This window comes from Cibotium barometz, chromosome 48, assembly GCF_041138505.1.
Source record: "Cibotium barometz isolate CiBa-2024 chromosome 48, ASM4113850v1, whole genome shotgun sequence".
Classification (NCBI taxonomy): domain Eukaryota; kingdom Viridiplantae; phylum Streptophyta; class Polypodiopsida; order Cyatheales; family Cibotiaceae; genus Cibotium; species Cibotium barometz.
Window position 1 is genome coordinate 37,292,812 of NC_141093.1, and position 24,075 is coordinate 37,316,886.

Sequence of the window (24,075 nt, forward strand, 5' to 3'; positions counted from 1 at the left end):
CCGAAGAGTGTCATGCTCTTCCATATGCAAGTCATCGTGGTATTCTCACTACTACACAGGCGTTGGAAAGATATTTCTTTTGGCCAGCTATACGCAGGGATATTGAAGCTTATGTTTGTGAGTCAAGTTTGACAGGCACAGGACACCTGGTTTACTTCAGCCCTTACCCATTCCATAGGAACCATGGGAAAGCATTACCATGGATTTCATTATGGATTTGCCGAGATCAGCACATGGTAATGATGCAATATGAACTATCATTGATCGTTTTAGCAAACAGGCACATTTTATTCCTGTGAGAAAAACCATCAAGCCAGAGCACATGGCAAAGTTGTTTTTGGCTCAGATTTTCAAACATCATGACATGCCCAAATCTATTGTGGGGGATAGAGATCCTCAGACCACTAGTTTATTTTGGCGGACATTGTTTGATAATATGGACACAAAGCTAAGTTTTTCATCAACTTATCATCCTCAAACGGATGGTCAGAGTGAAACTGCCAATTTAGTCGTACTTGATTTGCTCAAGTGTTATGTATCTGAGCAGAAGTTAGATTGGTAAAATATTTGCCATTGGTTGAGTTTGCATACAATAACACTGTGCATTCTTCAACTAATAAGGCTCCATTTGAGATAGTCTATGGCAAGGTGGTTCTTCCACCTATCTTACAAACAAAAGGTGAAATCTTTGCAACAGCAATGAGTATGTACGAGATTTGGAAACTGCGTTTGCACAGGTTCGGACAGCCACAAAAAGATCTGAAACTAAGCAGAAAAAGGCAACCGACAAGCACAGGTGAGAGCTTATTTTCAAGGAAGGTGATTGGGTGTTACTTAAGTTTGAGAAAGCACGTCTTCCAAAGCGGTAAGGTAAAGAAGGTCAGTTTCCTAATCTTTCGAACAGGTATTCTAGGCCATTCCAAATCTTGCAGAAGATAAATGAAGTGGCTTATAGATTGGTATTGCCCGATTACTAGAAAATACATAATGCATTCCATGTCAGCTTGTTGAGGCCATATGTGGGACCACCTCCTGAAACCAGTTTTGGGAGATCCACCAGAGGTGGATGAACTTGAGGAGGTATTGCAACTTGAGCATATAGTCTTTCATAAGGAACATAAGCATGCAAGTGGCAAGCTAGTACGCAGGTATCTTGTGAAGTTTAAAAACTATTCGGCTATGGATGCAAAATGGATGGACATGGATTATTTTGAAGATTATCCAGAGTTTCTGAAGGCCTATCTAAAAGCTTTTCAGTTGCGGTCAACTGCTTAGAAGCCGGAAAAAATGTCACAAACTTCCTCATAGCTTATGTTTTCTACAAATCATGTGTGGCATATGGAGCCTGACATGACATACACGTATGGCTGGTGGATCCTGACATGGTGTGTCTAGATGGCATATGGAGCCTGACATGACAGTACATGTATGGCTCATGGAGCCTGACATGATAGTACATGTGTGGCCTGTGAGACCTGACATGGTGTACATGTATGGCTCATGGAGCCTAACATGATGTGATTCCCTGGGACTAGCTATCCTGCAGATCTTATGTATTTATGTTCTGGGAAGGTTCCGGAAGGATCATAAACCCTGGACATTTTTACTGGTACAACTAAGCAAATGGGTGTTTCTTCCAATCTAGCTGCACTCATGTGTGTGCATGACTTTGATTTTATATCTGGATGACTTGTTTTGTTTGTTTGGACAATGCCTAAGATTACTACCTGTGTTGTCCATGGGCCAAGGACGCCTAGGCACCCTCTGGACATGTATGTGCACACCTGTTTGGGACTGACAAGTGGTCTACATGTGTTTTGCAAGTGGTAAGTGTCTCCAAAAACCCAATTTACAGCTTTATGATTTCACATACTAGTGAAGGTCCACACTCACTTATAAGTGACCGGACAAAATATAAGTTATTCACATTGGGCAAGCCCAATTTAATACATGTGGCGGCCAATAGATGGGCACTGGACAAGATTTGGACCAATCTCTTGTAGGCGCCCCCTTCTGGATCAGAAAAGCACACGCCTAGGCTATTTTCAGCGGTGGAACTCTATTACGGGGAGAGGGGGGGGGGGGGGGGGGGGGGCCTCCAGTTTTTGAGAGGCGCTTGCTTTTTGGTGCTTGGGAGGGGCTGGCTACAACTTCCTACAGCCATCTGCCACTACCTACCGTGCACAAAGGAAGTCGACCAGCAACACTTCACAAGCCAGATGGTCTCCGATCAATAGAGGATGTCTCTCCCCCCACAAATCGGCCAGCACTTCCCTACCTCCAGATGCCCTGACCAGCAGCTTCTTAGGGCTGTAAACAGTCGGCCAGCATCAAAAACAGCCACCAGATGAAGTTGACCAGCCTTGGCCACACCCCTGGTTGAACTTCGTGCTTCTGAGAGCTGGTCGACTTGCTCTATGAGCCAGACAGGAGGAAGATGAAGATGCAGGGCGGTCCCGGGCTGATGTGGGAGTGCTATGGGCTGTCCATGGTTGTCCTACATGTGCTTAATGCCAAGAATGCTCTCTGGTGCTGAAGATTGACATCAAAGTTCAGTACATGTTTTGTTTTGTTTTCATACTGTACTCGAAGAAATAGGTGCTAGCCAGTGGAGAATCGTTGGGCACCCGCAAAGTTGTATTTGGAAGCAAACTCCTTTTTGGTAATCTAACCATAAAAGAGGGGGGGGAGGGGGGGGGGGGTGTCAGCCCATCTTCTTGCCCCTAGTGTGGTGTACTCTGCAGAGCTGACATCTTTCTTTTATCTGGCATGCTTATGTGTTTATTCAGTTTTCATGATTGATAAGATTTCCGTGTTACAGCTGCCCTTCCGTTACAGGCAGGAGGAAATGTCACATGCGTCTAGTGCCACATGGAAATAGTGCACGAGCTGACTCAAAGGCAAATTTATGAGCGGAATTGAAACATTCCATGCAGCCAAAGACCACCTACAAGTGCCCGAGGCCCAGGAACCCATAGGTTAGGCACTTTTTCAGTAGTGTGCGAACATATTATGAGAGTTTTCACGCATTTATGTGGACAAAAGTTAAGTTGCCACAAATGAAGGTAGATTTTAACATAAATGGGCAGCTAGGGGGCAGATGGAGGCATCCATACGCCAGTATTTGCACATGCCAGTCCTCAAAGAAACAGAGCAACAGAGATGAACAGTGGGTCGAAAGAACGGCATTCCAAAGGAGCAAGATTCAGCCCAGAGCACAGCCGGAATTGTTCATGTATGTAGCATAAATGCTAGCATTATAGGAGACGGACCTGAGTCTACATCCCAACTCACCATTCTACATGTTTTGCAAAATAGACATAGATTAAGTCAACTCTCTGAATTATTTATGTATTTGCAGCGTTAAGGATTAGCGTTAATTAGCCTCTAAGCAACATTTAATTAGCCATTATCTAGCACACTTCTGCATAAATGTTACACAATCCCCTAGACCGGAGACCTGCTAGCTCCTCATACACGCAGAGTTATCACAGATCATGCAGTCCCTTTGGAAAGTTAGACACTCCCACTCCTTGAGATCCAAGCCATCCTCCTCCGGGATATACTCCAGCGTCGTATAGCGGCACCACCCCAGGGAGTGAACACTGTCTCCTTCCTTGTATGTATCATAGAGGAGGATGACACATGATGAGCCCCAATGGTTTCATTGGCCTTACTTCTCATTGTACATATAGGAGGTGGGCCTATTTTCTTAGGGTTTTTTATGTTTCCATATTTATGTTTATGATCTTTACCTACACTTGGATATATGTAAAACTTTTGGTCTCATGGACCCATTGGATCTTTAGTAGACTTTTAAAAAATCTCTCTCTCTCTCTCTCTCCTCCTTGCCTGTGGAAAGGACTGCAGAGTGACCTGGAGGGATGGCCCCGAGTCTCCAAGAGAAACTCGAGGCCCTCGAGATGGCAATGAAGGCACTAATCAAGGAGAACAAGAAGACATCCGATTCCAACCTCAATGAGGTGGAAAACAAACTACATCGGCACATCATAGCTCTCGAAGCACGGGTCACGAACCTCGAACAAGAGAACACGGCACTCAAGGAGGAGGTGAGTGCATTGAAAGTGGAAATGGTAGCCATCAAGAATGCTGAGAAGGAAGAAGGGGAGATCAATGACAACACTCTCACGGCCATCAAAGAAGAGATCTCCAAGGAGATCACAAAGGACATGGAGGGAAAGCTCGAAGCCAAGCAATCAGGATGGGTCGAGGTGGTGAAGAAGAACATCCGTAAAGAAGTGAGGGAGGAGACTCAAAGGGAAGAACACCAAATCATTCACACCACCATTGAGGAGGAGAAGATGAGGCATGCCCACCGCCTCAACATTCGAGTCACAGGTATAGCCGAGACACCCGACTCCACTCCCGAGAAAGATGGACAGCTTCTATGCATGAAGCTCGGCTACAAGGAAGAGCACCCTCTCCCCTTCACCAAAGCATGGAGAGCCGGGAAAGACTCAACACGCAAGCGAGCCCTCATCCTCCAGTTTGCAGGAGAGACGGAGAGGGTCACCTTCGTGAGGAAGAGGGTCATACTACGGGGTTTAGAGGGAGCTCCTATTTTCTTGGATGATGATCTCACGAGGATGCAGCTTGAGCATAGGAGAACTTGCATGCCACGAGTCTTACACGCGAGGAGAGAAGGCAAGAAGGCCTTCTATCGAGATGGTCGGGTCATCACTGATGGCCGGCCCATGGATTAGCGGTTTGGGGCCTATGGGACACAGACCAGGCAACTGACAGAGATACACATGGCAGTATGGAACTGTAATGGTTCACTATGGGTGCAGCCTGGACGACTGGAGCATGTTATGGTGGGGAGAGACATCATACTTCTGACAGAGACACATCAGAGCCCAGAGAGAGGGCTACCTCGAGTAGAGGGATTCCAGTGGGAGTCAGCATACAGGAGGACCACACGCCAGGGTACCTCGAGAGGGTCGGGGGGAGTAGCAGTCCTATTCAGACGGGAGCTACAGGGGAGACTGAGAGTGGTAGCACAGGATCCAGAGGCCAGATACATGTGGATCAGCTTACAGCTCTCACAGGACAGGGTTATATACATAGCTCTATGTTACTTTTCTCCATCAGGATCCTCCTATGTCATTACAGAGGACATGCCACAGGAGGAGGAGACAGGAGCCTCGCCATACACTTGTCTGTCAGAGGAGATTATGCATTATTCTACACTAGGGGAAGTATTTCTTACGGGCGACTTCAATGCCCACACACAGAGCAGACAGTGTGAGGTGTATGACTATGATGACATGGAGATCCTCCACCCTGTGGACCCAGAGGAGATAGGGGCTAGTCGGGCATAAGAGGACACTGGACCAGACAGAGGACATTATGGGGACACTTACTAGAGTTGGGAGCCAGGCATCATCTCGTTATTTATAACGGGATGTTACAGTGGCCGGGATCAGGAGGGCTGACATGCTTCCCACATGGGGGTCATACAAGCACCGGAGGCACGGTGGTAGACTACATTATGGGGTCTGTGGAGGCATCACAGCTTGTCACCTCATTCTCCATTCCACCTCGTCCTATTGGGGCAGATCATACATACTTGGCATTTTCACTAGCCGGATCACCAGTATCACCAGTCCCCCACATACCGACGCCACACACTACCATCTACTTCACACATGACATGGCAAACATATACACTGGCAGAGTAGAGGATGGACTCCTACTCATGGATCCCCTGGCACCTATGGATACCATTACAGCCCAGCTGGCATCACTCCTACACACAGCTGCATTACAGAGCTTCCCACATCGTGTACACTCAGGAGAGCCTGCGAGACCTGGGACTATGCCCCAGAACAGATGGTATGATGACGAGTGCAGAGCCCTATACTCACGGCTCCGCATACAGAGAGCCTTGGGAGCCATCACAGAGCAGGAGTCGAGGAGAGAGATGAGGAGACTTACTCGCCGCAAAAGGCGAGCCTTCCCAGAGATACAGGAGCTAGAGATCTTTCATTTCTTCATGAGTAGAGATAGCCCTGTCTCATGGCGGCACTTCAGAGAGCCCCGGACCCCGACACCTATTGCAGATCCACAGACATGGCACACATATGCAGAGGGTCTATACCATGCCCCACAGCAGCCACCTATACCTCAGCCACAGGAGCCTCGACCTACCACAGCTAGCTTCTTTACCCACTCGATGGTACAGGAAGCTATCCGCCGCCTACAGCATGGACGGGCCGCCGATCATATGGGCCTACAAGGTGAGCATCTCATATATGCAGTAGATTCTTTAGCTCCTTTTCTTGCACACCTGTTTAACAGGGCACTAGCAGAGGGTTTGCCTGCGGAGTGGACGATGCACACCATTGCGCCGATTCACAAAACAGGGGATATGCTCGATCCGAGCAACTACAGGACGGTTATGGTTGGCCACGTGCTGGCCAAACTCTATGGTGCAGTGCTGGAGCAAGAGCTTAGCTTATATGCTGAGCGAGCAGGTTTACGCTCATCAGGGCAGGCAGGCTTCAGGAGAGCTTTCTCTACCACTAACCATGTATTCACTTTGAGATGTATGATTGATCAGGCCAGAGTGAGGAAGAGAAAGCTCTATTGCTGCTTTGTGGATTTCCGCAAGGCATTTGACACAGTACCACGAGAGAGGCTCTTTCAGCGCCTACAGTCTCTTGGCATACCAGCAGATATGACATGGGGCATCTATGCATTATATGAGCAGGTTTTTGGGCGAGTCAGATGTCCAGGAGGTATGTCCAAGACTATTGCTAGCACCATTGGTGTGAAGCAAGGATGCCCACTTTCCCCCACGCTATTTGGGTTATACATTGATGAGGTGGCTGACTTCATTACACGGGGAGGCGGAGATGGAGTTGATTTAGCAGGTACCTCAGTACATATTATGCTCTATGCTGATGATATTGTATTAGTGTCTGAGTCTCCAGGTGGTCTACAGCAGCATCTACATGCACTCGATGATTTCTGCACACAGAGGGGTCTTACTGTGAACCTTGGGAAAACCAAGGTTATGGTCTTTCATACATCGAGACAGGGCAGGAGTCAGCTGACATTCACTCTCGCAGGATGCCAGGTGGAGGTGGTGACATCATACGTGTACCTAGGGGTTACCTTCTCTGCAGCAGCCACACGCTTCACCATGGGTTCAGCAGCCAGAGCTAGATTGACACGGGGATATGCAACATTGGCTATGCTAGAGAGACAGTGCCACCAGGCGCATTTTCAGGAGCCCCGGACGAAGGGGTGGCTATTTGACACATTAGTCACACCGGCATTGATGTATGGAGCAGCGGTATGGGCGCCAGGCCTTGCTACCCATTGGTGGACACAGATAGAGAGACCACAGGCCCTCATGATGGCACGCATGATACGCAGTAAACCGTCAATACCTCATGACATTATCCGAGCAGAGTTTGCTGCACCTCCTATGATGGTAGAGGCCATATTTCAGACTATATGCCTGCTAGACAGATTCAGAGAGATGCCACAGGACAGATTGTCATACAGAGCTTTTGAGGCATCTATACAGCTGGCTGAGGCAGGAGACAGAGGATCATGGTATGCACAGGTCACACATTGGTTCTCACAGCATGGCCTAGACATGGATCATCTACAACCATTCCAGTATGACAGGAATGCACCACATATCCGTCTCTCTCATAGTGAGAGGAACAGAGTATTGAGAGAGGATCTATGGCAGCTCTATACACGAGAGACATGGATATCGCCTACACAGCCTCTTCCACCGAAGATGCTATACTACAGAGATCACTTCATGAGTATCACTGATGATGGATTTATAGAGAGGCCTAGATACATGGAGGGCTTTTTACCACACGGCTCCCAAGTGGCTATTGGTCAGCTCAGAGTTTCATCACACCGATTGGAGATTGAGACTGGCAGAGCAACACGGATCCCCCGAGAGGAGAGGGTATGCAGATTGTGCAGAGAGGAGGTGGAGAGTGAGGAGCATTATGTATGCAGATGCAGAGCATATACAGCCATCAGAGAGAGATATCCCATTTTATTCAGAGAGCCACATTCCCTACGCCAGATCTTTGAGGCAGCAGACCAGCGCATACTGGGGAGATACATTCTAGACATACAGCGCCACAGAGAGACATTATTACAGGCTCAGACAGCTCCAGAGGGGGGGCGACAGACACAGATTACTACATTTTTTCAGAGATCCATCCCCCTCCCAGCCCCTACATGGCAGGGAATTACTCTCCAGAGAGCAGAGACACTTAGAGCCCGCAGGAGACAGAGGACACCTGGCTTTCGGACACCACACCTATACCAGAGAGAGATGACAGAGATCAGAGCTCAGTTTCACAGAGAGGGTGCGGAGCGACTGGCTCGCTTCAGAGCACACCCAGGCATGTTCTTCAGGGAGCTGTGGACACCCCCTTCACTGATGTATACCATTTTATACCCCCAGTATGGTACAGGATGGAGCTAGCTAGGTTGCATATCATGATTGTATACTCCATGCATATAGCTTTGCATTCTCCTAGTAGTAGAGCTCCATCCCCTGCACACCCAGATTCAGTTTTTTTTTTTGTTCAGTACTTTTTCATTTTGTTGGGATGACAGAGGATACCCCATACAGGTACTCCGATTTGTCTCATAGGCCGAGTTCGGTCTTTTGGAAGACGTTAATAAAATCTTTCTTTCTTTCTTTCTTTCTTTCTTTCTCTCTCTCAACAAAGACCGCCTCCTGTGCCCAGCAATGGAGTCCTCTATGCAGTTACATCAAAAGAGGAAGAGGGAGCGGGTAAGACCAACTGGATTGCCATCTTCCTCGTTGACACGGCCACCACCATTACCTGCACATGCAAGGCATTCAGAGGTAGTCCAGTCGTTTCATGCACATGGCATACAAACGGACTGCCCCCCACCCGACCCACCCCACTCCCTCTCCCCCCATTTCAGTACAGCCTCTACCTCCACCTCTCACGGCAGGAGATCGACCGGATTATCCAGTTAGATCTACTTGGACTACACATACATTGGATGTGGGTATAACCCCATAAGAGATTGGTCAGAAATGTAAGTTCTACAGAGATCTCTTCTTGAGACTATCTGAGGTTGATTCTTAGGGAACCTGAGATACATACAGATACACATATCACATGCTATGCATATCGTAGTTAACCAGCTCAGGGTAGAGACTCGCCAAGCTGAGGGTCTCTCACGGGAGAAGAGGATTGCAAGGTATGTACCACAAGAGAGGTAGAGAATGAGGGACACTACATGTTATACACATATCACATGCTATGCATATCGCAGTTGGCCAGCTCAGGGTAGAGACTCGCCGAGCTAAGGATCTCCCACGGGAGAAGAGGATTGCAAGGTATGTACCACAAGAGAGGTAGAGAATGAGGCACACTACATGTTTAACTGCCAAGCCTACTATGAGATACACGAGAGATTCCACTACCTTTTCCGGGAGGGATTCGGCCCACTCACTTGGGTGATACAGTATGAGAACCAAAGATGCCTGGGCATGTATTTGATGGAGCTGAGATTGACACAGGGATGTAGTACTGAGGCAGCACACTGAGAGCATACCTCTCAGAGAGCCATCACAGATTTCTTCGCAGTTCAGGCATCCACATGTGCATACATACACTAGTGTTAGATTTTCTCTTTACTTTTTCTTTCAGTTTTCCATGGCTCGGTATATCCATGGTACCACTGTATCACTTTTGGTCTCATAGAGACCCTTGGGGTCTATCGTAGACGTTAATAGTACTCTCTCTCTCTCTCTCTCTCTCTCTCTCTCTCTCTCTCTCACACACACACACACACATGGCCAACCACATTTTTCTAGGTCTATGGTGCAGGTGCATAGATGTCTTCTCTGCATACCTTGGCAGAAACAGTAGCGCTCCCTTTACCCCCACCAAAAACCAATTTTCCAGGTGGTCTGTTAGGGCCACTTCCAGATGCTCCAGCTGCAGCCACTGAAGTCTTCTGGTTTGAAGGTTGTGATGTGGAGCCTGCAGGAGTATTCTCAGGTGCAACAGAGTGCTTCAAAGGCTTTCCATCCAGACGCCTCCCGACACCTGTAAAAGCATTGAATTTTGCCTCCTCGGGTTCTTCCGGATTCTGAGAAGCTGAGGAAGCATTGCCCAAATAAGCACCACAAAACGTAGACTGGAGCAATAAAGTAGCTACAAAGTAAGAAACAATTGTCCCCTAAGAAGACGAAGAAAACAACAGAAAGTTACCTTGAGAAGTAGTACCAGATGCAACGGCAGATTGAACTGGCTCTGATTCTTTGTAATCCAAAGGAGGTGCAAAATCCACCTCACAATCAGTCTCAATAATGGAGATTGCTGCTGATGGTTTTGCTTCTATGATATCAATATAATATTTCTTGTTATTATACGCAACCATAATATTGTCCCCCACTGTCAAACATGAAAAATTCCGTAGTGTGGTTTCTAATCTGGAAAATCCCAAAATTTAAAATCAGATCCTCATAAAGGAGGAGACATCTGCATAGTGACATCTTTATAAGAAAGCCTAGTGCTGGGAAGCTGTTACAAATCCCTCTCAGTGCAACATGTAGGCAAACCACCACCATCCCACAACCAATGTGGTCAGCAGTAAAATCTTTCCTTCAAAGCTTTATCCTAGTCTCCCCTCCAAACCTTATGTCCATCAAGTCTTCAAAATAACATCTAAGAGTTTAAAGAGCATTTGAGAAGTATTGAACTGCTGTTTCATCTATTGGAATTCTATGTGCCACTCTAGAAGGTGTACACAAGAACAGTCACAGAGTTGATAAATCTGTCATTGCGGAAGCTAACTACGACTCAAGATTCCCTTGTTGTGCAACTATATCTAAGGGAATCTAAGAGATACAGATTTATAGGATTATGAAAGACGATGGAGGTGCCGCACACGTGGAAGGCAACAAGAGCAACAGTGCAATCTTGGCTTCATGAGAATCTACTTTCAAAGCTTTGGCCCATCACGTTCAAGTCCCATATCCCTGTATGTCAACGCCATCTTATGGGTCCGCCAGCTTGGATATGATCTTAAAACACTCATCTCTTTGCCTAAAAGCTGGTGCAAGTTTATATATAAAAACATGTCCACCTTAGCACTGACATCTTTATGGATGACTCAGACTAGATTCTCCTGAATCAATTTCTACAGAATAGCCACAGAGTGTTACTTTGAAAGGCACTGTAGTTTAGGTAGACTTATACTAATCTACCTGCTTTAAAACAATGTTGAATCAGAGTCTAGGAACGAATGCTCACACAGCCTTGGGATTTGAGATGTCCAAAAAGTCCTTGGTATGCGGTTGCAACTTAACATAGGTTCCCTTTGGCAATGTTGCACTTTTCACTCTAACTATGTCTCCCTCTGAAAGTAGCATGTTCTCCATCATCTAAATAAAACAAGGTGAACCATGAATACTTTGCACAACATATTACCTGGATGTCAACAGTACAACTTTATGCAACAAACAGCCACTCAGTGCAGAGAGGATCCTTTACCCAGTACGGCATATAAATCATCCCTTCTTCAGCAATGAACTCCAGAACTCCACAGTGTGAAGTGCGGCTTGTTGCAGGATTATGCAGCTCAAACAACATAGGATAATCTATCCGCAATGATGCTGCAAAATTTAGCAAAAAACAATGATATTGTTACCTGAATTATGCAGTATTTTGAAAAGTAATCCAGCAACTGCCTTCTCGTTCCATGCTGCTTGGGCTTTTCCATAGATAGATGCTAAATGTATGTGAGGGAGGGAACAAGGTTGCATATGTAAAAAACCCTCCATCACATACGTGATAAAAACATGAAATTGTTTCTTCCAACCTAGCCACAATTCAAGCACAGGAAGAGAAAAACACAGATGCTCTCTAGTCCTTGTCACCATGGTTAATGATAAAGAAACAATGATTTACTGCTGACTAAGCACATTCTAAAGAAATGTTATGAGACAGTGAACCTAACAAGGCTGCTCTGCTAAAAAAAGCTCGGACAGGATTGATGCATTAAATTGGGATAGGGAACGAATTCAATAATCTGGATATTTCACATATTCAAACTTTGGAACTAGAGACAAAATTATGTGTTACATAATGATGCACTTGTTTCTTTTACTATGGCCAACCAGTAGAAATGCTTTATGAGCTCAAGAGTCCTCTTGGTCCTCAAGAGTCCTACACAAGCACTATTGCAACACTCTCTAATTACTCTAATTCTCAGATCTTCTGAGCTAACTTTGCCATTTAAGACATCCTCAATACGTTGTCTAGACTCTAGATGAGAGATCAAACAGACCTAGATCCTCGTCATACATTTGGCTGGCCTTATTCCACATAGATTGGATAACATATTCAATCTTTATAGATTTCTTTATTCATTACATCTCGTTTTATATGATATCAAAGCTAATTTCATAGGTGAATGATGCCTCTTCGGACCTTGCAGAGCATTTCCGATTCTCAGGAGCAAGAATCTTCTTTAATTGTGACTCTTGTTTTGGCAAATGGATCAAGAAGATCCATAAGCCACATCCTAGGTTTCCGATAGATTGTGGGGTGGTTGGCACTTGGCTCACCACTGGAGGTAGACCAGCAGTTTGTTTGAGGTGTGGCCATCCTCAGGAGTCCCAATGACATTGCCTTTGGGATTGCCCAAAGGCTCAGCAGGTCTGGCAGACGATTCTCCGCATTTTCACTATGCCGCACAGTTACTTGGGGCACAGTTGCTTGGGCCTTTGAGGTTGAGGCCGCCATAGCGTATGACGAGGATTTTTTTTTTTTTTTGGGGGGGGGGGATGCCTTGCAAGTCTCTCATCGCCGTATCTCTGCAGTTCCAATTCTAGCTCCCGCTTCTGATCATTGGACTCCCGGTTTTTGCCAGAGATGGGAGATTTGGAGCACTATTGCTATGTGGCATATTTGGAAAGCTTGTTGTAGCGAGGCCATCGAGGGCACCCTCACCCCGCTAGTAGAGTCCATCCAAGCATCTAGCTCAATATCATTCATACACTCCGTGGACATTGGGGGACGCTTCACGGGAGCTGCGATTGCATGCGGAAGCATCGCGAGGCCTTCCTGTGGATTTGGCGTCACGGTCCTTTTCTCACTAACAGTGGTGGTGAGCCCACTTGGCATTATAGACCACCTGTGTGGTTGTTTCCCCCGCCCCCCCCAAAAAAATAAATAAATAAATAAATAAAAACCCAAAACCAAAAAAAAAATGTATAAGGTAGCCTTTCCTCCTTGAGCGGCTAGCTAGGGGAGAAGAGCACCCTTCCCCTTTTTTTACCTTTCTTGATTATCGCTCCCCTCCGTGGAGCTGAGTTTGTACTTAGCCAGCATGGTTATTTTGCTTGGTAACTAATAGAAGGATCTATTTCCCGAGAAAGAAAAAAAAAGACAGTCGGCTCATTGTAATTTCTTGCATCTTTGTGCAAAAGAGCCTTGTTCCAACTGCGAGCCCCCCCCCCCCCCCCCCCAATCGCTGTCGCCTCCTCTCACCCTCTGCCCGCTTGCACCCCCTCCTTCCGCCTACGAACCCCCCCCCTTCCCAATTGCACCCCCTCCTTCCACCTATGCACCTCTCCCCCCCTCCTTCCGCCTTCACACCTCTCCCCTACCCCCTTCACGCCTCCACAACCCCCCCCCAACGGGTCCCCTCGCACCCCCTCTGTTCGCCTGCGCCCCCATCCTCCCCTCACTCTACCCCCTCCTGCGCCTCCCCCGTCTCTCATGCTGCCCCCTCCTTCCCTCCCTTGCCTTGTCTCTCTCAGGTTGCCCCCGCCTGACCCCCCCACCCCCCTCCCCCGCCACCGCGCGTCTCCCTTCAGCTCAGATTCTCCGTCCCCTCCATTACCATCCGGCAGTTTCTCTAGTTCTTGGGAATTTTATCAATCTACAAGCCTCGGCCCCTTTTGGTCTTCACCCCTCAGGAGGGCTCCATGGCAACCGCTCCGTCATCCCCGACCCAAGCCGCCATCCCTTGCCTATCCTTCTCAAAAGCGGACCTCTAGCTCCTCGCTACAACAATTGCATCCCTAGAGGCCTCCACTCTCACGTGAAAGATTGTTGCCGGCCGCCCGACGCACGAACAACTCAAAGATCTACAGGCTAGCCTCCTTGGAGCACCTATAAAGATCACAGACATTCATCCTTTGAGGCACGGCTACTACCAGGTTGAGTTTGACTCGCCGACAGCGTCAGATAGAGTAGCCCGTCGCATTGCATACGGCCCAAGCCTTCTTTGCGAGCTGGCAGCACGGCTTCGACCCCCATCCGACCCACTGGCTGGCGTTTCAGGCCTTCCGTGACGATTTGCTTCCCATTCCTTAGGAAGGAATACCTTCCTCTTCTCCCGGTGATTGGTGGAGCCATTGGGAGAGTGATGGAACCCCCCGCTATTGCCGCTTCGGCCCTCATACGGGCGGTTGGGATTACATCCCTTCGCATTTGTATTGCCTCGTCGGAGATAGTGTCTCACATCATATCCCTTCCATGCCTCTCGGGAGACCCCATCCTACATAGAGTAGAGTACTCAGGTCTCCCATGCCAATCCTTCATTTGCAGGCAGATGAGACATCTCGCTAGAGCTTGTTCTCGGCGCCAGTCTAGGAGACCGCCTCTCGTGGTCCCCCCCCCCCCCCCCCCCCGGGCGGCGGGTCCCAGCTCAAATCACCATCAGGGGTCGAGAGAGAGATAGGCCCTCAAGGAGCCGAGCACCAAGACCCAACCACCGCGGACGACTCTACTGTCGGATAGTGGCAGTCTGTTGGGCTGTGCCAGGGCCGCCAACCGACTTCCAAAGCTCAATAACGTCGCCGCCGTGCGCACTAGGCTAGCAGAATACATGAGGATTTGGTTCTGTTAGAGAACCGTTTCAAGCATTTATCACACCATCCACCCATCAGCAATGCCCCCCCAAACAATCACTGCGACGGTCCCACCTCCGGCTCCTCCGCTCTAGCGGCCATTACCCCGTTGAGACGAATCCTCAGGTTCTCAGATTCCACTCAGATCAGCTGGCCCCACCGAGCCCCCGATGAGCCCTACTCCACACCCTCCCTCTCTGATGGGTCACTCTTTCCATCTCCCCCCCCCCCCCCAATCCTCGCCTCCGACTCTTCTCGCAGCAACCCCCTTTGCCCCGTCTTCTTCTGAGCCCGCACTCCCCCTCCCTCCACCTCTCCTAAGCATTCATGTCACCATTTTGGGCATCTCTAGAATTCACGTGTGTGGATGGGCTTTGGATGCCCAAAAGATTAAGAATGTGCAAGCTTTGGGAACGGGGGATTATCCAATATAGTGGACCAAGTGTTCGTAGCATGGTCCAAGTACTCGAGACGGTTTCTTGGAGACACAGAAATGGGTTGTGGAGCTCAAGTGTCAAGTAGAAAGTATGTATGGCGAACTCTTGAGGATCTAGGAGAGATCAAGCAATGAAACAGGTTTCTACATGGTGCTTACATGTATTTCTCATGTGGTGAAACACAAAGGGATCATCTCCTAAATTGCGGGAAGTTGCTATTTTTGGCAATCTCCAATGGAATTTCCGTTCGCGTCATTACCTCCGGAATTCAACAAAGATCAAGTATTCCAAAGCACCATTGTGAAATTAGCTATTATCTGGGATACTTTTAGAGCTGAAGATTGTGAAATTTTTGGCCTTTGGATTTGAGACATGTGATAGATAAGAGAATAAAAGTGAGACAAGTATCCTCCTCACACTTGTCAATTCACCTCTACACATGGCATTGTAACATTTTCTTGCTTATTTGAATATGAGAGAGTTATCTCTTGGGCGAGTTTGAGCTTCAAGCAGCTTTTTGGAGTCTGAAAACTTTGATTTTTCATCATTTCTCTTCATTTCTAAGCCCACCATAGCCATATCCAGCTTGGGGAATATGATTTTCACTACTCTACACGATCTTGCACACCCCGGATGGCTGTTTTTCAGCAAAACAATACTAAGGCTTGCTGAAATTTCTGGTTGTATGCCATATACAAGCTGTTATATGGGTTTATGCATTCATGGATAAGCCACATGGACTGGTTTACAGGTTTTGTCGCTCATGGATGCAACATACAGGCTGTCTTACAAGTTTATGGACGTATGGAAGAGCCATGTCAGCCATTATAAATGTGTTATAAATGTTCGTGTGCCTATATGGAAGGACATGTTGCACAGCCATATTGGATGAAGGACATGTTTATGGTTGTATATGGATAATCCAGCATCTCCCATGGGGAGAGTAAGGCCCTCAAAGCTTGTACATGTTAAATTTCTCCTTGGATAATGAAATACTCCAAGGGGGAGGGAGGAGTTTCGGCCGATTCCGGCCTCTATGCAATGTTAAATGTGCAACTTTTATTTTCAGCTTTGTGGAAGGTTTAATGGTTATGATTAAATCCCGAAATGTTTAATTGTGCTCATGGTCAAGCCATGCACACCCACTCCCGCGCTTCCCGGGCGAGTTACATTGGTATCCTCACTCTCTCATAACGATCTTATTACGGTGCATACTATGGCCATTGGTAGGATTATACAAAGCAATACTAGGCATAATGGGAAGTGAACATTATGGTTTCTTGGAGTGTGTGCGGACGCGTCTATTTTCTAGCTGCTTCTCAAGCTCAAAGCAAGCTATAATGGAGTTCTATTTGTCTCATGACTTCATGGTGTTTTTGGCAAAGAAGAAGAGCTAAGTATTCTTTGAGATTACAAATCTATTACTTTTTGATTCTTCATGGTTTATGTGTTTTGAACACCTAACCCTCGTGTATAAATGCAAGGAGAAGTGTTGTATGTTTTTCTTGAATGTGTTTCAGGAAAATATCTTTTCACGGTTGAGAAGCCTAGAATCTAGAGGTCATCTCTATCGTGAGCACGATGCTCGAGGACTGCACCATATGACATGGTTATACCACACACACACACACACACACATATATATATATATTGTGTGTGTGTGTGTGTATATGTGTGTGTGTGTGTGTGTGTGTGTTTATATGTGTGTGTGTGTGTGTGTGTGTGTGTGTGTACATACATACATACATACTACTTATGGCTCCCTTTAATGGGATGGATTCTTTTCATTGCTCCCTTTATTGGGATGGATTATATCTATGGAGATTTCTTTCTTAGAAGAGATTTTTATAGATATTGGGCTTCGTATGTTACATGCGGAAGCTCTGAGATGCTTCTTTCAGCCCTAAACACCATCTAGAACATGCTCATGCAAAAACACAGACAGAAGGGAGAATAGAGAGAGAGAGAGAGAGCTGGAAATTCGGTATTTCATATGGTACAAAAAGGTACATCTATCTTGCAACCATAGGCTGCCTTCCATGAAAAGGTAAATCACCTAAACAAAGCCCTAAATCTATGACCCAGCCAACAAGGGGCTGAATGATTAAAACGATGAGCAATAATGCCTATTTATAGGCCTTGAAGTGACCATGTGATTTGGCTGACTGCTGGTCGGCCAGCTCCTGGACATAAAATAAACATATGCTGCAGCCGACTGGATCCTCTTCTTCTGTGTACTGGCCGACAGCCCCCATGTCCTCTACTGGTCAACTCTCCTTGCCAAAACAGAATACCATGCTCCAAATCTGTGTTTCTAGTGAGTCTTTATCAAGGATTAGCCCTGAGATTAGCATGAACATGTGTGTGCACATGACATCCCCCTCTGCTAAACTTGATGACGGGATTCCAATCTGCTTCTTGGATGACTCTCATCATCCCATTCTATTCCTGGAGTCCCTCTGTCATCCTTCCTACCTTGACAACCTTTTCACTGAATACCCGGCCCGATCTCCAAATCCACTCTAACTCTGAAGTTGATCTATGCATCTGTTCCATCCAGTCCCCAATCCGTTCCTACCCTGTCTCTGAACACCGCCTTGGTCTTCATTCCTGAGAAATGAGTCTGGCACTCTCACTCCACCCCTTGGAGGATCATCCTCCCTTGGAACCGTTGCCCGGAAGCCTTTCCTGGCTCACAGGTCTACCATTCCCTTTGGGCTTTGTGGAACACCACCAACCAACCTCCTGGGAGCTCTTTTCGGTCTTGTGTTCCTTGTCTTGAGCCTCGTACCTGTGCACTTTCCTATACCTTGGACCTGTACACCTTCATATGGGACTGAATCAGTGTTTAGCCTTGCTAAGCCTAATGCTCTAATACCAATGTTACATACGGAAGCTCTGAGATGCTTCTTTCAACCCTAAACACCATCTAGAACATGCTGATGCAAAAGCACAGACAGAAGGGAGAGTAGAAAGAAAGAAAGAAAGAAAGTTATATTAACGTCCACGGGAGGCCGAATCCGACCTATGGGACAGATCAGGTACATCCATTTACATTCCACTCTGGGTATCGATGCCAAAGAGGCATAAAACTGAAAAAAAATAACTCAAAATGAACTCTTAAGACTCTTAAGAGTTTAAGTTACAATGGGTTCTATTGCATCTAGTTCGAAATTGAGGTTCAAAATAAAAATAGCTATATTTCATCCACAGAGAGAGAGAGAGAGAGAGAGAGAGCTAGAAATTCAGTATTTCATATGGTACAAAAAGATACATCCATCTTGCAGCCATAGGCTGCCTTCCATGAAAAGGTAAATCACCTAAACAAAGCCCTAAATCTATGACCCAGCCAACAAGGGGCTGAATGATCAAAACGATGAGCAATTATGCCTATTTATAGGCCTTGAAGTGACCATGTGATCTGGCCGACTGCTGGTCGGCCAGCTCCTGGACATAAAATAAACATATGCTGCAGCCAACTGGATCCTCTTCTTCTGTGTACTGGCCGACAGCCCCCATGTCCTCTACTGGTCAACTCTCCTTGCCAAAACAGCATACCATGCTCCAAATCTGTGTTTCTAGTGAGTCTTTATCATGTTGCCTCCAGGATTAGCCCTGAGATTAGCATGAACATGTGTGTGCACATGACATCGCAAGCAAATTCTATGGACAAATCTATCCAAGTTTATAGAGAAGAAATATTTGGATATCTCATGGATATGATGCTCTTATGGTTAAAGTCCACCTCTACTCCAATGTGTGTGGTAAGAACAGATGTGGTAAGAGTTATGGTATACAGGTATATGGATTCCTAGGCTTCTTTTCTAGGAATTTGGATCCATCCTCAGGTTTATGGATTATGTTTATGGCTCCCTTTTACTCAGATGGATTATTCTTTTTGGGTCCCTTTATTTGGGATGCATTGGACTTATGGAACTCATAATTCACGTACCCTATGTAGTGTTCTCTTGTCCTAGTTGCTCTCTTGAAGATTGTTTTTACCATGTGTGGGTGGAACAATAGAGGACAGATGGAAGGGAACATGGGTACTTCAGAGGGTAGTGTTAAGCACAACATACCCTATGTAGTGCTCTCTTGAAGATTGTTTCTACCATGTGTGGGTGGAACATTAGAGAGCAGATGGAAGGGAAGATGGGCACTGTCATGGCCCTGTGAAAATGGAGCAGGACAAGTGTGGGCATGGTGGTTGCAGGGTCAGAATATTTTATGATTCACATGGGGGGTGCCCGGACAGTGTTTAAAGATGTGTGGACAACCCTAGGTGTGAAGGGGGAACATTAAAACATTAACTTTTAATGTTTATAAAAGTTGCCCCTAGGCCTTAGTGGCCCTAGGGAACTTATTCAAGTTGGGCCCTAGGGATTATTATTATTTTTGGGGGAGGAGCCACTTTTGGAGAGTTTCTCTCTCTTCTCTCTCTCTCTCTTCCCTTTTGGGGAGTCGTGGAGCAAAAGCATGTGCTCATGCGTGGAAAAGCACAGAAGGAGGAAGGCGCCTGCAGAAGACTGTTTTTTTGTGGCTGTTTTCTGGGAGCTGTGTGCTGGAGCAGGCCGTACAGGTCCGTACGACAGCAAGTACTGCTGTTGACAGAGGCGGCGCTGAGCTGTGAACAGATACAGGCTGCAACAGGCGGCTGCAGCTGCTGAACACAGGCTGAACAGGTTGTACGACTGCAAGTACAGTCCTGTACCTTCTGCAGGTACACTGTACGGCCAGTTTTGGGGTAAGTACAAGAGCTGGACAGTACTGTAGCAGTCGGCGCAGGCAACCAGCAGCAAATCAGCAGGCGGCTACTTCTGAATTCTCTGTAGAAACAGTCCGTACCGTCAAGTACAGGCAAGTACAGGCAAGTACAGGCAGGTACAATCAAGTACAGTGCTGATTTTCAGATCTGTACTTTCAAGGACAGCATAGGAGTGAGCATCAGGAGGAAGATACAGGCAAGTGCAAGCACATGTGTGAAGCAGGATTGTGGGTTCAAGTGCCTGCAGGCACAGATTGGTGCTGTTGCTTCCTCCAGAGTTGTTTCACGAGCTGAACTTGGTAAGCCTTGACTCTGTTCATCCATCTCTCTTTCTATTGCTTGATGTCTGCTACAGGTATCTGTTATCTGGCTCCTTGTGAGAGGAGGAGTATAGCAGATTGACAAGAGATTAAGACAGGGATTGAACAGCACATGTATGTTGAGCTGAGAAAATGTATCAAGCTCTAGAGTTATGCCAGATGTATGCCCATGGCTGGCCTGCTTTGTGAACTTGGCTGATCAGAGGGAGGCACAGTGTGTTGCTTGAGGACACAGATCTGTGTGCATAGATCCTCTGAGATCTCGCACAGAGCCCCGCACAGAGCCCCAGAAAAAGAAGAAGAAGGTTCGTTCGAAGAATCTTTCTCATGGTCATAGTGGTACCACTCCACAGGATCCATCTCCTGCACAGTTTCCGAACATGCAGCATGCTTTTGGTGCTAACCCACAGAGTTCCTTCTATGGACAGCCACCTATTCCTCAGCAGAACATGCATCCAGGGTACTTTGGTGGTGGCTCAGTGTTTCAATCCATGACTGGGGGTTATCCTCAGGGAGGCATGGGTATGTATGGGCCTTTTGGAGCCAATTTTCAGCCTGGCATGCAAGGGAATATGTATGGTGGTATGCAGTCCGGTATGCAAGGAAATGTGTTTGGAAGCATGCAACCTGGGATGCAAGGCAATATGTTTGGTGGCATGCAGCCAGGTATGCAGCATGGAATGTATGGAAACATGGCTGGGATGTATGGTATGCCTGGTGTTGGAATGGGAAATGTTGACCCAATGATGGGTATGAATGTTGGGGGCAGCAATCTCACAAAACCACTTCCATATGATAATCTCACGCCTATGGGAAAGGCGAAGGATTACAAGGAAGGGGGAGCTGCAGTGAAGTTTGACACTTTCAGTGGGGCCAAGGATAAATTGAAGGCACTTACCTTTTTACAGCAGTTTGATGCTGCTTTTTCTGGTGGGAATTACACAGAGTCCTCGAAGGTGAGGAAAGCTGCCACTTTTCTCAAGGGCAATGCTTTGCAGTGGTGGTCTACTCTTCTTTTGCAGGGCATAGCACCCACCACATGGGTTCAATTCAAACAGGTTTTCTCTTCTGTATGGCTCACATCTACATTTGAGGTGGATGTTATGACAGCATGGCACAAGCTGGATGCTTCAAAGTGTGATAGTTTGGAGGATTATAACAAGAAGTTTTGGGAAGCTCTACTCCCAGTGACTTCTTATCGTGCCGTGCCATTATCTGAGCAGGTAGAGAAATATTGTTGTGGGCTGCCCAAGGAGGTACGAGATTACTGTATAAAGACAAGAGTAACGAACATGTCACAGATGATTGAGAATGCTATGACAGCTAATGCGTTACTCACAGGTGGTTCATCTGGATTTAAGGGCAGTAAGAAATTGAGCAAGAAAGCTGAAAAATTTAGGCATGCTTCTCGTGATGCTAAAGGGTCTTCAGAGACAAAGTATAAGAAGTTGCCAATGCCCAAAAGGACTTCTGAGGAAAGACAGGCTTTGAGAGATGCTCAAAAGTGTTTTTACTGTACTGAAGAGGGGCATATGTCATTCAATTGTCCCAAAAGAACGTCCAAGAAGGACCCTGACAATAAAGGAGAGCCCAAGCCAAAGAAACCAAAGCCTTCTGCAGGCTTAGTTCCTGATCTTGTGGGGGAGCAGCTAGGTGGTGAAGCTACAGAGTTGTGCAGGGCATGGGGCAAAGTGAAAGATCAGAATGCTTTGATCTTCTTTGACACAGGTGCTAGAGCCAACTTCATTTCACCAGATTTGGCTGGCCGATTGGGGATTCGCGCAGAGGAGATGGGGCCGTTACATGAGGCAAATATGGCTTGTCCAGGGTATGCAGAACCCGTTACTCCTATTATCGGGAAGCTTCGGCTTCATTTGCAGGGTTATGTGGACAGCGAGGAGTTTTTCATCATGCCTTTGGATGGCTGTGATGTTTTGTTGGGGATGCCATGGTGCCACAGGGTACATGCGGTGGTGGATACTTACAATCGGAAAATTACTCTGACTCATAGAGGGAAAGAGCATGTATTGGATGTAAAACTCAAAGGGGAATCTGTTCCTATTGTATCCGCTTCGGCGATTTCATCAGTAATGAAAAAGCATCTTTCCGCGTACTTGATTTATGTAAAGGATGCACAGGATGTAAGTCTAATTTGTCAATGTTAGATAAGGACAGGGCTGATTTCTTAAGTGAGTTTCAAGACTGTTTTTCCGAGTCATTGCCAGGAGAATTACCTCCTGAGAGGCCAGAAGATCATGCCATAGATCTGATTCCTGGTAGTACTCCACCGAATAGACCGCCGTATCGTGTTAGTGCAGCCCAACAGGAAGAGATTATGAGTCAGGTGCAGGAGCTATTGAACAAGGGGTTGATTCAGCCTAGCTCATCACCCTTTTGCTCACCTGTGCTCTTAGTGCAGAAGAAGGATGGTTCTTGGCGCATGTGTATTGATTACAGGGCGCTAAATAAGAATACCATCAAGAATCGATTTCCCATACCGAGGATCGATGACATATTGGACCGCTTACAGGGCTCCACAGTTTTTAGTCGTATTGACTTGAAAAGCGGGTATCATCAGATACGCATTAGACCCGAGGATGTGCATAAGACAGCATTCCGAACCACATTTGGGTTGTATGAGTTCTTGGTTATGCCCTTTGGTTTGACGAATGCGCCTGCCACATTTAACAGAATGATGGACAGGATTTTCAGACCTCATAGAGAGTTTGTGGGCACATTCTTTGATGATATGATTGTGCATTCACGAACTGAGGAAGAGCATAGAAGGCATTTGGCCATTGTGTTTGCAGAACTCAGAAACCATAGGTTGGTGGTTAATGGCAAGAAGAGTGCGTTTTTCTTGCAGGAGATACATTTCTTGGGGCATATTGTGTCTGGTCATGGAGTCCGTATGGATCCAGCAAAGGTGGAAGCAATACTTAATTGGCCAGCTTTGAGGACCGTGCATGATGTACGCAGTTTTCTAGGATTGTGTTCCTATTACAGGCGTTACATACGGCACTTTGCTGAAATTGCTTCGCCTCTTCATGCTTTGACGAAGAAAGCAACTCCGTTTAGATGGGCTGATCGGGAAATTACAGCATTCAAAAAGCTCAAAGAAAAGCTTACTTCGGACCCAGTATTAGTGTTACCGGACCTCCGAAAGGCTTTTGTTGTCCAGTGTGATGCATGTGGAAGTAGCATTGGTGCAGTTCTCATGCAAGAGGGACATGTTATAGCCTATGAGAGTAGAGTTTTGCAAGATGCCGAGAAGCATTTACAGGTGTATGAGAAAGAGATGTTGGCTGTAATTCACGCTCTTTCTACATGGAAACACTACTTGCTTGGGGCTGATTTCACTGTGCAGACAGATCATCAGACTTTGCAATATTTCCTCACGCAGACTAAGCTTTCAGAGAAGCATATGCGTTGGGCAAACTTTTTGTCAATGTTTCACTTCCAGATTGTGCATGTGGAAGGCAAAAAGAATGTAGTGGCAGATGCTTTGTCACGCAAGCCACAAGTCTCTGCAGTTTCACTTGCTTATCATCATGAGCTTGATGAAATGAAAGAGCAGTATGCCCATGATGAGGATTTTGAAAAGTTGTATGATCAGATGTCTGAGGGTCAGCGGCA

The 24,075-nt window shown here is 46.7% G+C and overlaps 1 protein-coding gene across 4 annotated transcripts in view; it reads right to left on the reverse strand.

Moving 5' to 3' along the window:
- LOC147611145 (ubiquitin fusion degradation protein 1 C-like) overlaps positions 1-24,075 on the reverse strand; it is a 58,488-nt gene that overhangs the window by 16,116 nt on the left and 18,297 nt on the right. For all 4 annotated transcript variants that reach the window (XM_086785814.1, XM_086785813.1, XM_086785812.1 and 1 more), the window contains 4 exons: positions 11,550-11,671; positions 11,310-11,440; positions 10,266-10,486; positions 9,904-10,151 (listed from right to left, as the gene is read on the reverse strand). In XM_086785814.1, the coding sequence (XP_086641940.1) occupies positions 9,904-10,151; positions 10,266-10,486; positions 11,310-11,440; positions 11,550-11,671 (722 nt within the window). The remainder of the gene's footprint in view (positions 1-9,903; positions 10,152-10,265; positions 10,487-11,309; positions 11,441-11,549; positions 11,672-24,075) is intronic.